The following is a 13,967-nucleotide window of genomic DNA, read 5'->3' as shown; positions in this document are numbered from 1 at the left end:
CGAACACTGCAGACTTTAGGCACTCGGGGTGTGTCTAAATTACATGGCTCCATCGCCGGAGCCAAGTTGATTAGTCAGCACGGCAAAGGGAAATGAAGCCACGATTTAAATAATCGTGCTTCTTTTAAATCAAAATGGCCGCTGACTGATCAGCTGACTGTCAGCACAGCATGGCAGTCTAGATGGGGATCTGCCGACCCTAGAACCCTTCGTTGGCAGATCCTTTATGCCTTGTGAAACAAGGCTTACAGGATCTGCTGACGAAGGATTCTGGGGTCGGCAGATCCCCGTCTAGACTGCCACGCTGTGCCGACAATCAGCTGATCGGCACAGCGCGGCGGCCATTTTGATTTAAATGAAGTCATGATTATTTAAATGGCGGCTTCATTTCTCTTTGCCGAGTAAACAAATCTACATGGCTCCGTCAACGGAGCCATGTAGTTTAGACGTATCCTGGCAAACGTCACATGCCCTTACGAGGAGGTAGTAAGGTGGTAACAGTCCCATGTTTTCATCAGGTGGGATAAAGACACCGGTGAGACCATGCAACGTTGCAATGGCTGAAGAGGCATGTCGAGATTTTTGTGTCTGCACAGTTTTGTCAGGGCTACATCCTTGCTCCTCAATGGCCCCATATGAATGAGGCCAGAACAACTGCAAAACTGTTCACTGGCTTCCACAGGACTACCTACCCATAGGCTTAAGCTAAAGAACATGCTTCAATGCATCACCGGATTGGAGCCCAAGGGAATGGACTTACTGACTGGAAGGTGGCTGCTCACATGGGTAATAATAATTTGCAAAGAGGGGGGCCCAAGCGATGGAGTCCCAATTCAGTTGAGACAGGCATTTGTAAGTTCAGCTGCTTAGGTAAAGTTCCCCAGCGGCTGGTGCAACTGAGCCGGGACTGCACTGAAATCAGGCTCCCTGGAAGCATGAGGGCCCCAGACCTCGCTGAAACCTGGAAGCACAAAGAGGAATGAAAAGCAGAACAACGAAAGGCGTTCCAAGCCTTGAAAAACATTTGCTTCCAAAAACAGGCAAAGACTGAAGATGGCTCCACCCAATGAGGCAATGTCGACCGAATAGCGTAGATAGAGTCAACGTTCCTTAGGTCAAGCTGTTGTGCGTCTCCACTGTGGAAGGGGGGAGAGGTTGACAGGAGAAACTCTCCCATCGACTTCCCGCATGCTTCTCGTTCCAGTTGAGTACCAGAGTTGACAAGAGAGCAATCAGCAGTTGATTAAGCAAGTCTTGACTAGACCCACTCAAATGACTCCCGGGGGATTGATCGCCACAGTGCTGACCTAGTAAATGAAGACCTGCCCTAAGACTTCCCCTGAAACTCTGTTCCCGGTGTGATACTTCCTGAAGTCAGAGGTCTACGGTGTCTGCTGTCGTTATTTACAGAGGGAGTTTCGGAGGTAGGGGGGGACACACACAATTTTCCAAGAACAAAAGGGATGACTAGGCACTTCACCCCATGCCCCCACCCAGGTCACACAGCCTCATAGCCACCACAGCAATGTGCTAAAGAGCAAGGCCATTCGTTTGCAAGGAGTTAGCGTGGGGATGGAAAAGATTCTGCAGGTAGGAGACCTGCTCAACAGTGGACTAAGCAATAAGACAAGCAAGACCAAGACAATCCCAGCTAGAGGGCTGTACTACGCCAGCACAGGCAGGACAAAATCTTCTGCGCTTCTCTCCCCTTCTCTGCAGAGGAGCAGTCTCAGCAGCATCCTATCACATTGCAGGGACTAACCTCTGGCCCGAACCCTCACTGCGCTTGTGTGGCCTTTGACAAACGGCAGCTGAAACCCAGCTGCAAGGATCTGCAGATCTACCTGCCTGGCATGCTGGGTCAGACCAGGGCTTTTAGGAGGCAGGTAATCAAAGGATGCCACGAGAGCCCTGGTGTCACTCGCTAAGGAGCGCCTGGGCTGTAGAGAGGGAACTGAGTGAAGAAGAGTGAGCGCAGCAGATAGGTAGAAACTACCCTACAAGCCTGACGCCAGGCCAGGCTCAAGCAATGGGCAGCCATCAAGCTGCTGTGCCCTGTTGGCCAGCCCTGGTAGACAAGTTTTAAACATAGGCGTGCGGCAGGGTGTATGGGTAAAAGCTGGTTAGAGATGAGGCACCTTCTTTCCACCACTCCACGCATTCCCACCCCTCTGACACAGACATGAATTCAGTGTCACTCAGCAGTGGACAACAGTCAGGAGGATTGTGCTCAAGGTTGCCAACCCCACAGGAATTTAATTTACAGACAAAATGGGAAAAATTTACAGACAGAATTTATTTTATGGACATAATTTTTATACTGTATTAAGACGACATCAATGGCTCAAAAGTGAGCTTAAATAAACAACGAAAATGTCCAATTTCTGCTGTTCCACAGCAAAATGACTGAAGCAGCACAGAAGAAATTTAATTGCTATAGAAGAATGACTGCTTTTTGAAAATGTATTGCACTTTTACGAAATTTACGGAAACCTACATTTTTTTACGGACTTTACGGACATGTCCAATTTTCGCTAATTTTTTACGGACTGTCTGTAAATTTACTGATGATTGGCAACCCTGCATGCTCACGACAGCAAGACACACTAGAGGGGTTTCTGGTCCCTCCGCACTTGGCTACACTGGCCCTGTAAAGGACAGGCGGAGTGCTGATCAGCACCCGGCGACTAAGGGGTGAACTCAGAAAGCTAGCAAAGGTGTCAGCCAGGGGGCCGGGAGAACCAATGAAGATCGAGGGTTGAAATTTGAATTGGATATAGGTTCTTCGCCTGCTTTCTTTGTGTGGGAGAGAGAAGCCTGGAGTTGAAAGACAGAATGATTTAAACCCAGGCAGGAAAACAAACCATGCCCGCTCGGAATTCAGGGCATGGGAGAGAACTGAGCAAAGAGAAAAATTAGAAGTAAGAGGGAAAAGTGAATCCAGTTGGGTTCAGAGTATTTTTCTTTACTTTGTAGTTTGGTTTGAACTGCTCTGTGTGAATCTATTCCTCCCCGCCCCATGTACTACCATCTAAGTATTGTGCCGAGACTTTTCTCTGTGTTTTGATTTGTTTCCCTTAGTTGCTCTGCAAAATCTAGCAACCAAGCATGCTCTCTCAAGTTTAGCTTTTGTTTTGTAACAAAAATCACTTTTTAAAGGCAGTGATTTGATTCTCCTGTCCTGGAAGGTCTGTCTGTGTGTACCTGCAGGCCTCTGACTGAGGGGTCAGCTACCAGAGACTGCAGCTTCTTTTCTCTTTTTTCTTCAAGCTCTTTTGGAGGGTGATTTCAAGTGTTCACCTGTTTTTTTAGGGATAAAAACACTTGATGGGGGAAGCAATTCCCCAAAATCTGTGTATTATGATTCGGGGAGGGGGCTGAGGGGGTTGTAACCAGTGCCTGTAGAGGCAAGGTTTTGAAGCCCCCACCTTCTGCTCTCTGGCTACGTCTAGACTGCAAGCCTCTTTCAAAAAGGAGCGTCTAGACTACAGCCGGTACTTTCGAAAAAGCAAACCACTTTTTCGAAGAGAGCACCCAGGCAGTCTGGATGTTCTCTTTCGAAAAAGCACAGTTTGCATTCCATAGCACCTTTTTTTCGAAATAGCACTTTCGAAAAAAGGCGTTCTTCCTCGTAAAACGAGGTTTTCCGCGGTCGAAAAAACAGCCGTGTTCTTTCGATTTACTTTCTAAAGAATGCGGCGGCAGTCTAGACGCAGAGAAGTTTTTTCTAAAAAAGGCCACTTTTAAAAAACAACAACCTGTAGTCTAGACACACCCTCAGAGAGACAGAGCGGGAAACAGCCCTAACAGAGCCCAAGGTACTTAAAAAAGCCATTGCAAAGAGAAATGCCAAGGATACTCTTCTTGTGTGGAACAGGATTTGCTCTCCTCCCCACTCCCCTGAGCTACTGAGATACTTACCAATGCGTGGTCAAACTTAAAAGTACTGATGTAATAGGCTGGGATGTCGGAGGCGGCCAAAGGCTCAGATATCTGAGCGACAATTCCACACTCATCTAGGGGGAAGAGAAAGAACAGAAATAATGTTCCCAATGTTCCCAAGAGCCAGCAGGAGAAAGCACTTGTAGGCCCAACTAGCCTCTGGTAATGAGGCTGAAGGAGCTAAGAAACCCACCAGCATTTGACTCAGGGGCACAGGCCAAAAGACAGGGATGGGGGAGGCCATGCCGCTCAACTTTTGAGAATCCAAACTTGCCACCGGCATGATGGTGGAGCCTCTGCCCTGTTGGTCTGAGGCTGGCCAAACAGGAGCGAATGGCACCGTGACCACCTGTGCCAAGTTGCAATGCCACTCAAATTTGGCCCGTTTTGGTTGCTTAGTGCCTCACTTTCTCAGTCCTTCCAGTGCCACAGCCTGGGGGTGATTAAAAGGTGAGAAAAGGAACTCAAAATACCCAAGATAATGCAACAGGTTTATATAATTCCCCGAATAGCTGCATAATTCCAACAGCTCGGCCTCTGAATCCCCAGGGTTTCCTGTAGGAACCTAGGTTAAGAGTCTGAGCTACCGTGGCTATTTCATTCAACTTTCATTTGTGTATTTTTAACTAGCTGCTGCTGAACTGCGCTGTGGACCCACTGTGCCTACTCAAAATGCCATGTAAATACGGATCTCTCTCAGCTTTCAGGACAGGCGCCGAAAAATTCACGACCAAATGGCCAAAATTTTCAAAAGTGACTGATGCTCTTGGGTGCCTCTCTCTCTGGGTGCCCAACCGGAGGCATTTTAAAAGAACCATAGTTTTATAGTTGGCAGGTGGCACCACATTTTCTGAAAATTGGGCCTCTTAAAGAGCTCGTGAATTGGACAACTAACCCAGAATATTAAGTCACTTCTGCAAAGCGTGGGCAGTTTCGTCACATGGTTTCCGCCAGATACACTTTGTAAAAGCCATGTTGATTTTAAAGTTGGATCAGCAAAGAGGGAATTTGGGGCCAAAATTCTGCTCTCATAACTTGTGAGAACCCATCCTAAATCCAATGAAGCCGCACAATTGCCCAGAATTTATAGTGGTGTAAGTCAGACTAATATCTGTGTCCTGGTCTCACGGATGGTTTGAGTCAAGCTAGCCTTCGACTCTTTCACGTTGAAATCAAAGCCTCTTGGTAGAGCTCTGCATGCATACAAAATCTGTATCCTCACCTGCATCGGTATCCGCAAAAGTGAGCTACGGATATCCGCCCTGACATCCACGGATGTGGATACATGCGGATATAAAGCAGATGTCTGTGGATTTGCAGGGCTCTGCCTCTTGACCAAAATAATCTAAATCCATGGGCTACATTTAGTTTTATAGAATCATAGCTAATTCCATAGTTTAGCAACTAACTCTAATCTGGGGCAGGAGGAGATTCCAGATGCACAGCCTGTTTGAAAATCAGAATATTTATCTTTGGGTTTAGTTGGAACTAAAATATTTTAAAAAAATGTGTTCCTCTACTCTGCAATAGGCTCAGCCAAAGCAAAACTGTTTTCCCCCCTTTTCATCTACATCTATGGATACATACCAAAGCCAAGTGGTTGCCCACCGATCCGAACCATCTTCCAGAGTTCTCCAGATGCACTTGTAAACAACAAATTATTAGGAAACCTGGGGGGAAAAAAAAAAAAAAAAAAGGAAAGATGGCAATTAAAAGTAGTAGTAACTCAAACAACCCCCCAGGTCTATAACTGAGCTTGGAAGGATTAGACTTGCATATAGCTAGATGTCCATTTTGCTCTACATATTCATACTCATGTAAACCAATTTCCATTGATAATAAAAGAAAATGAAGACAGGCAAAATAAGAAAAATGCTGCTTATTAGAGTTTGATTGAAGGATATTTACTTTGTTTATTTTGATACATGACGCTGACAATTTTTGTTATAAAGCTTTTTAAATCTCAACATTAAATACATATTTTCTTATGTTCTTGTTCTTATTACTCTCATTAAATAATCATCTGACAATTTTTGAACTGTGAAAATTTAAAACCATCGCTTAAATCCCATAATTTTGTAGCACTGCGAAAATTTAAGTGGATACAAATCTAATGAAAAATGCTAAAAAATGAACAATGCTATTTACCTGTTACAATTATTTTTTTTAAATGGAATGTTGCCTGGGCTATCTTTAGCCCCACCCAGCTTGAAAAGAACAGCAGTGGGAGAAAAAAAATGTTGAGGCAAAACAAGGCAATTGGTACAGATGAAGCAGGCTCCAGGAGCAATGTAACCCTTTTTCTGAATCTGAAAAGCTGCGTACATATGTATGTATGCGCACGAGAGATACGCACACACACACCTGCACAGCCATGCATGCAAATGTGAGAGGACAGACTGGGCTTTCTGAAAAAAAATTCTGCTTCCCACATACTCAAATGTAGGGACTTATTTCAAGTGTCCTAGTGTGAAACCACATGCAAAGAGAAGCTACTCCCAATGTGTCTATTTTAGGCATTCAGATGGCCCTCATGAGCAGGGCTCGACAAATCCGCTCGCCCACTCGCCTATGGCTCCTTAGAGTCTCCGCTCTGGGCTGCTTCCTACCTCTGCTTCTCCTTTCATGTCCTCTGCCCCCACGCTCTGCTCTCTGCTCCACTCCCCGTCTCCCTCCTGCCTTCTCTGACCTCCTCCGACTCCCGTCCCCTTCCTCCGCTCTCACCCTTCACTCCTCCGCCCACCACCATCTTCTAGCTCACTCCTCTGTTCTCCCCTCTCCCTCCGTTACTCTCCTCCGTCGCCTCCCTCCTCTCTTCCACTCTCCTCTGCTCCCCTTTTGAATGCAGGACTCTCTTGTGCCGGCGCCTGACGTCAGGGATGCACGCACACTCTGGCCCTGCCCTAAGCCCTCACACGGCCCCACCCCCGCTTCCGGCTCCCTTCCCAGAACTCGGCCCCCCTGCATGCCGCTCAGCTGGGCGGCCGCACGGGAGCAAGCGGCGCAGACTGCTGTCAGAATGCCGCACTCCCCGTGCAGTACAGGGGTCGGCACTATTGAAGTGTGGGGCGGGTCGTCCTTGCCGCTGTGGAGCGGCCCCGCCCCGTCACAGAAGCCGTCCTGGTTGTCCCGTTCTCTGGGTGGCACGCACCTGTGCGGTGGGGGTGGCAAGTCCCTTTTTTGTCTGGCGAGTAGGCTTTTCTATAATTTGTCGAGCCCTGCTCATGACAGAACAAGAGCTATGAGGAAGACTGAAAGAATTGGGCTTGTTTAGTTTAGAAAGGAGAAGACTGAGAGGGAACATGAGAGCAGTTTTCAAGTACCTAAAAGAGTGTTACAAGAGAGAGGGAGAAAAATTGTTCTCCTTGGCCTCAGAGAATAGGACACGGAGCAATGGGCTTAAACTGCAGCAAGGGAGGCTTAGGTTGCACATTAGGGAAAACTTCCTAACTGTCAGGGTGGTTAAACACTGGAATAAATTGCCTAGAGAGATTGTGGAATCTCCATCGCTGGAGATAAAGAGGAGGTTGGACAGACATCTATCAGGGATCGTCTAGATGGTGCTTGGCCCTGCCGTGAGGGCAGGGGACTGGACTCAATGACCTCTCTAGGTCCCTTCCAGTTCTCGTGTTCTATGAGCCGTGTCAGAGGCACCTCACAGTCTTCAAAGTGTTTATCTTCACAGTGCCCAGCGAGGCAGGGAAGCCAGTCACAGCCAGTTTACAGACGGGGGCCTGAGAGATGAAGTGACTTGCTCATGGTCACACCAGGGTTCTGTGGCAGGGGAGGGAATTGGACCCGGAATCACAAGATGGCGCCCGTGCTATCCTTTCACCCTTTACGAGCTGGATCTGCCACGCTGTAACCGGGTGAGCACTCACCACATTGGCACTTCCGCTGGTCACCCAGGAATTCGCTCCTCCGGCCCTGGAGTGCCTCCTTTCGGCCAGGGTCTCACCCACGGTTACCTACATTCTCCACCTCTGGGTACTGCCCTACCACAGTGGCCTTTACTCCGGAGTCCTTCCCCTCTGGGAACCCCCAACCTCCTATGCCCACCTTGCCTCAGTGATCCACTGCCAGTCATCTAGCCCTTACCTCAGGGTCTGAAATGGCCACTCAGTGGCAAGGGGGTGTGGAGCTGAGCTTTTGCCTCCCCTCTGCAGCCTTAGTGCTTTCAGGCCTTGTGTCAGAGCCTGGCCAGAGCTTCCCCAACTCTGCCTGCCTCTTCTCAGCCCTGCTCTAACTTCAGCCCTTGTATTCGCAGGCTTGCCTCAGGGCCTCAGCCTGGGCGTAAGGTCAGGGCCAGAGCTCCCTAACACTGCCCTGTCTCAGCAAGCCCCCATGCTTCCTTGGCAGCGAGGTCCTTCCTGCTCCCTAGCTAGGGCAAGACTGTCTTCCTCCCTCCTGGAGCCCTTATTTATACAGCCCCAACTGGGCCCTTACTGTCTAAGTCCTGCCACAGCTTTGCTCTCAGCCCTCTCCCAGGGCTGGGTTTTACCCTGAAAGGGCCAGTGCCGGGCAGACGCCCCATCACACAGACATAGACAAGTTCCAGTCACTGGATACGAAAAAAGAATCTCAAGGAGGCAACTAGCACCTTGCAGAATCCAGCTGACTCTAATCATACATGGTCTTGTAGGCCATGGTCAACACCCCAGACTGTTTCTGGCCACGTCGGGTGCAACGTTAGCCCCTCTGCCCTTTAAGAGCCATGTGCTCTCATTTGGGACAGGACGTTGGAGCAGAATACGAATCCCACAGGACAATACTTTTTATTCCCGTCAGCTTGCTGGGCAAATGTATTATGAGCTGCTGCTGCAATGGCAAGATGCAGAGCATTACCATGAGCAGTACCATGAGAAAGTGCTGCTGAGAGGCAGTGTCATTCAAAGCAGCCTGCCTTCCGCTCTGATTCTTTGGAAATCTAGAACCTCCTCCGTGAGGTCAAGCTGAGAACACGGGGGTAACATTTTTCCAAAGCATCCCAGAGACTTAAGAGCCTAAGTCCCATTTTTAAAAGTGACTTTGGAAGGAACAGCGTATTTCTGTGGCTTTCAGGCTCCCAAGTGTCTATGTAATTTTTGAACACTGGAGTCAGAAGACTCAGTTGTGTCTGAAAATCTTACGAGTGGTCTTTCCAGATAAACCCTATGCAGACGTCAGTCACGGGTCTCACCTCTGCTGCGTCTGTACATCCATCACCAAGGAGATATAACCCTCAATGAGAGAGAAGGAGAAAAAGCGAATGTGTCCAGAGTCTTCACTGCCCACTGCTGAGTCTTTCACTCTGAAGAAACAAAGTGCAACAGAATTAGTGCCAGCCAGCCAGCACTGCAAAGCCTAACCTTGCAAAGAGGACACGGCCTCTGAAATCAGAGCAGTTCGTGCCTTCATCTGACTCTGAGGGACTGAGATGTCTCTGGTTTTGTGCGTGTCTCTCCCCCCGCACTCTTGGCAAAAATGTTACACGGACTCACGCTCTTGTTCCTGCCACAAAAATGTGCTAATTATATCAGGTGCATTTTGAGAAGAAAGGTTTTATTTTTAGGTCTAACTTTTCCTGGGACTGACCCACTTTTTGGCAGCAGGATGCGATGCCATCCAAGCCTCACTTGCGAGGTGTTAATGAGTGGTAGCAACACAGTGCTATTAGCCCGCAGCATGCCCAAACAGGCTGATGGCTTGAGTTAGTGCTGCTGCTTTAAATGTGTAAAGGCGTCTCAATAGCAAGCGGGCACCCACGCCTGGGAATTGGGCAGCTTAATTTCCCAGGGGCCTTTGAAAAACCTCAGCTGATTGTTGCAGCCTGCGAGGAACCCACGTGATTCATTTTAGATTGCACCAGGATTCTCGCCCGTCCTGACGGAAATGGTGCATATTTGTACAGCCACACACTTAGGCCATGCTAGCGCAGAGGGAGTAGGGTTGCAGGATGTCCGGTATTGAAACAGACAGTTCAGTATTTTCGCCTCCTCTCCAGTAAAAAAATTCAGAAAATACCAAACACCTAAAATGTCTGGTACTTTCTGATTATTTCCTGGCCAGGAGGTGAAAATCCCAGGCTGTCTGGCTCAATACGAAGGCAAACTGGCAACCCTAGTGCTTACTGGGGAGCTGTCCAACCTGGCGCAGGGAAGCAAGATGGCAGCCTGTTAGGGCCAAAAAGCCTCACCATGCATTTCTTAAAGGGGTCATGCTCTTTTTTTTTTGCTTCGGTATTTTTTTTAAATCATCTGGCAACCCTAAGAGGGAGCTGTGTGCCCGTGTCTCTGGTATAAACGTACCCATTGGAGTAAAACATGACATCCATTAGCAGCGTAGCTACAGCTGGAAGGGTATCTGGATCCAGGCTGGTGACACAGAACATATTACTTGGACTGGAAAGAGGGTGGATAACAGGCCTCTGAACTGAAAGAGACACATACAGGTATAAAGCCAAGTAGGTATCAAGTTCACATCCCCCCAGATACTGTCGCTTTTCTCTGTGCCACCACCTAATGTCCAATCTTTGGACGGACATCAGGAACCATTCTCAGGAAGGGAAGGACACAGCTTGCCTGGAGGAAGGCACTGAGCTGCCAAGAGGGTAGCAGGCCAGGGAAGTCCGGCTGTGCACTATTCTCCTATGAGATTTTCTTCCCTTGTTTAGCAACAAAGTAGCATGACTGTCTAAGGACCCACAAGGAGTGGGAAGCAGTCTCTCTCCTACTCAGCTCTAGTGTCCTCATGAAAATAGGCAATATTGCTGTCTGCAGAATACAGGAATATGTCTTTTTAGATTTTACTTTTCCTCAGCTACTGAAAAAAGGGTTTCACACCCTGGAATAGCATATTCCTAAAAACTTCCTAACTGTCAGAGTGGTGAAACACTGGAATAAGTTGCCTAGCAAGGTTGTGGAATCTCCATCTCTGGAGATATTTAAGAGCAGGTTGGACGGACATCTATTAGGGGTGGTCTAGACAGTACTGGGTCCTGCCGTGAGGGCAGGGGACTGGACTCGATGACCTCTCGAGGTCCCTTCTAGTTCTAGTGTTCTAGGATTCTATAGCATGGAACAGTCCACAAAAAAACTTGAAGAATACAGAAAACGCACCCCCAAGACCTGCACCCCGCACTAACTCTGGAGCCTACTGACTCCACCGCAGAAGCACTGAGGAGCAGGGCCCAGGCAGGTCCTTACCCAATTTTGGCTTGACGAACCCATTTGTTATCCCGAAGTCATCTGCAGCCACCGTCTCCCCATTCACGACCCTGAGGATGGTGAACTCCGCAGCCAACGTGTGCATCACGAAGGGCAGGTCCCGCTCGCGTATCTGAGGACAGCGACAGAAATGGGCATGTGATAATGCTCCCACTTCCGCACTGTCTGAACTGGACCACAGAGCGGATGACAAGTGGTCTTTTACACTGCTGAGCCATAAGAAGAGGTATGCACCACATAGGCTCAAAATCACAGGGAGATGGTTGTGTTAAATGAGTGCACTAGCCTTTGTCTAACTATCGGGGGTTTGATTTGACCCACCCTGGATTAAACAAAAAGTCTCTTGTCAACCTCAATGACATTTGCATCGGGCTGTAAGTGTCCACTGCCAACAATTAACAACACCCCGGTGCAGCATTACTTCAAGTATTTAATGCTTGCTACATTTTTTTAAAAAAAAGGCAGAGTTGAAACCTCTTCGCTGCCCCTATTCCAGCAAATTCTCATCCGCTGGGGACCAAGTAGCCCCGGCCATCCTACTGCGTCTTACCAGGATGAAGTCCGTCTGATAGGTGGACAGCATGAACACGGAGATGTTTTGGTCAGCCAGTGGTGCTATTACGGACTTGGCGATCTTGGTCACTCCGATGGGCTGGGAGCTGGAGAAGCTACCTCCGCCTGAAACAACATTGAGAGCCAGCCACGTAGCATCTGCCACGCTCAAGTGTTCTGATGAAGGAAGCTCTGAAAGAGATGGAAGGGTAAACGGGTCAATTGCAGTGCCAGAGAAACCTAGATCTAGGAGGTGAGCATCAGCCCCCTTTCCATTTCAGAATCCTTTTGGGAATGATCTGGAGAATGTTTACTTTGAGTTGAAGCCATATGCCAGACCACTGGTGGCATGCAGCACAGATGCTACAGCATAGCAGGTGGCATCAAATCTGCATAATATCACTGGGTTCTCGCTCTGTTCTCCTTCAGCTATTTTCTTCGTTTTCCTTGTTTTTTGCAGCTGTCTGTCTCGATTTCTTTCTATTCATAACTATCCCTAACTAGAAGGGAAGGGTGGTCCAGTGGTTTGGACACTAGCCAAAAATGGGGAGACTGGGATCCAACTCCCTGTTCTGTCACAGGCTTCCTGTGTGTTCTTAGGCAAGTCACTGAGTTTCTTGTTGCTTCAGAGTAGCCTAGTGGATAAAGCACTGGTGTGAGAGGCCGGAAACTGGGGTTCTACTCCCAACTCTACCGGTGACCTGGCTGAGTTACTTCACTTGCTGGTGATCTCCTGTGTAAAGTGCTCTGAAACCTACTGATGTAAAGAATTAGGTAGTAAGATGGTAAAATGAGGGTAACTGCATTACCTTGCCTTTTTCACCGTTTTTACATTTGAAAGTAAGTGGCGGCATGGACCCCTTTGGAAATCTTAGACATAGTCCGCGAAGCACAGGTTGAAAACCATTGCGCTACAGCAATGACAACCTGTTGCAGACCCCTTTCTCTGCAGACCCCAGAAGCCCGCAGACCGCAGGTTGAAAACCATTGCCCTACCTCCCGCTTATTGCCAGCCTGTTCTTTTCAGATTGTATGTTCTTTAGAGACCCAGCCCGTTTCTACTGTATGGTGGAACGGCACTAAGCAAAGAGATACCACAGTAACACAATTAACACACAGTACCTCCATGATAAGTAAAGAGAGTGTGGAAAATCTTTACTACAGCTGGAATCTCTCTAGTCCAGCACCTTCAGACCAGACCAGTGCTAAACCAGAGAATTTGTCAAACCACGGGAGGTCAATATTGTCTAGCAGCATAACCAACACTTCCACTGCTCACTGGGCTCTTAGAAGGCATTTGGGGTAAATTAAAGCTAAATAGCAGCACAGAACACGAAGAGCTAAGACTAGGGGCTGTAAACAAACTTCAGAGGACCACGGGAAACTTGTCAACACCCATGAAAAGTGGACATCTGTCCAAGTACAATCATGTCAGACCATGGACATTGCCGGACCAGAAAGCGTGGAACTAGAGAGGTTCAACCTGTAGACCAATTGACAAATGTTGTGTTAACTTTGCTTCCCTCAACAGCCACCACTGAATGTAGCACAAACCCCCCCCCCCCCCGAATGAACAAAGGACGGAGTTTAGTGTGGAGCGTGCTGCTCTTGTGCTTTGCTATTTAGCTTTGTAGGCCAATTACTGAGAAATCAGAATTTAAGAAGGGCTGCACAGCACTGGCCCGAGGCACCAGGGAAGCTGGGTAAATTGGCGTATCAATCATTAGCATGTCATCTTGGGGGCCGCCGTGCAAAAGGCATATGGGGAATTATTTCAGCCATGTCCCCACGCTTGTTCTCTGTTCAGACTATACTTGGCATCACGAAACAATACATTACATCAATCGGCAGGGAGAAACCAGCTCCCCAAATTACCACTTAATTCGCCCCTGCTGCATTTTCATCCTCTATTCCTCCCCTCTCCCCCAGCTCTTCTCTCCAGAAACATCTAGGACACACATTTACTTCTTGGCAGAGCCAGGCAGACCAACTCACACTGAGGCCACCTGCACATCATGCAAACGTACAGTTCTGCTCCGATCTCACTGAGCCATTAAAGCCGAGACGTTCCACTGGATCTCACGGAAAAGTAGAGCTACCCCTCGCCACTTTTCCTGGTCTCCAGTCCCAGGCACACACTTGGTCCCCCAAGCAGCCATGCGCACTGACCTGTGGTGAGGATTGCAGGGACGGAGCTGAGGCCGGCCAGACAACCGCATCTAGACTGTGGTTTTACTTTCGAAATGGCGCTTTTTCAAAAGCACGCCA

At 48.4% G+C, this 13,967-nt stretch overlaps 1 protein-coding gene across 4 annotated transcripts in view; it reads right to left on the bottom strand.

Moving 5' to 3' along the window:
* CASTOR2 (cytosolic arginine sensor for mTORC1 subunit 2) overlaps positions 1-13,967 on the bottom strand; it is a 240,379-nt gene that overhangs the window by 62,407 nt on the left and 164,005 nt on the right. For all 4 annotated transcript variants that reach the window (XM_075904288.1, XM_075904289.1, XM_075904290.1 and 1 more), the window contains exons 3-8: positions 11,698-11,891; positions 11,127-11,259; positions 10,230-10,353; positions 9,122-9,232; positions 5,530-5,612; positions 3,922-4,016 (exon numbers count right to left, since the gene is read on the bottom strand). In XM_075904288.1, coding sequence (XP_075760403.1) covers positions 3,922-4,016; positions 5,530-5,612; positions 9,122-9,232; positions 10,230-10,353; positions 11,127-11,259; positions 11,698-11,891 — 740 coding nt within the window. The remainder of the gene's footprint in view (positions 1-3,921; positions 4,017-5,529; positions 5,613-9,121; positions 9,233-10,229; positions 10,354-11,126; positions 11,260-11,697; positions 11,892-13,967) is intronic.

Source organism: Pelodiscus sinensis, chromosome 21, assembly GCF_049634645.1.
Source record: "Pelodiscus sinensis isolate JC-2024 chromosome 21, ASM4963464v1, whole genome shotgun sequence".
In the NCBI taxonomy this organism is placed as follows: Eukaryota; Metazoa; Chordata; order Testudines; family Trionychidae; genus Pelodiscus; species Pelodiscus sinensis.
The sequence above is the reverse complement of the archived record's forward strand: the minus strand, read 5'-3'. Positions and strand labels throughout refer to the sequence as shown.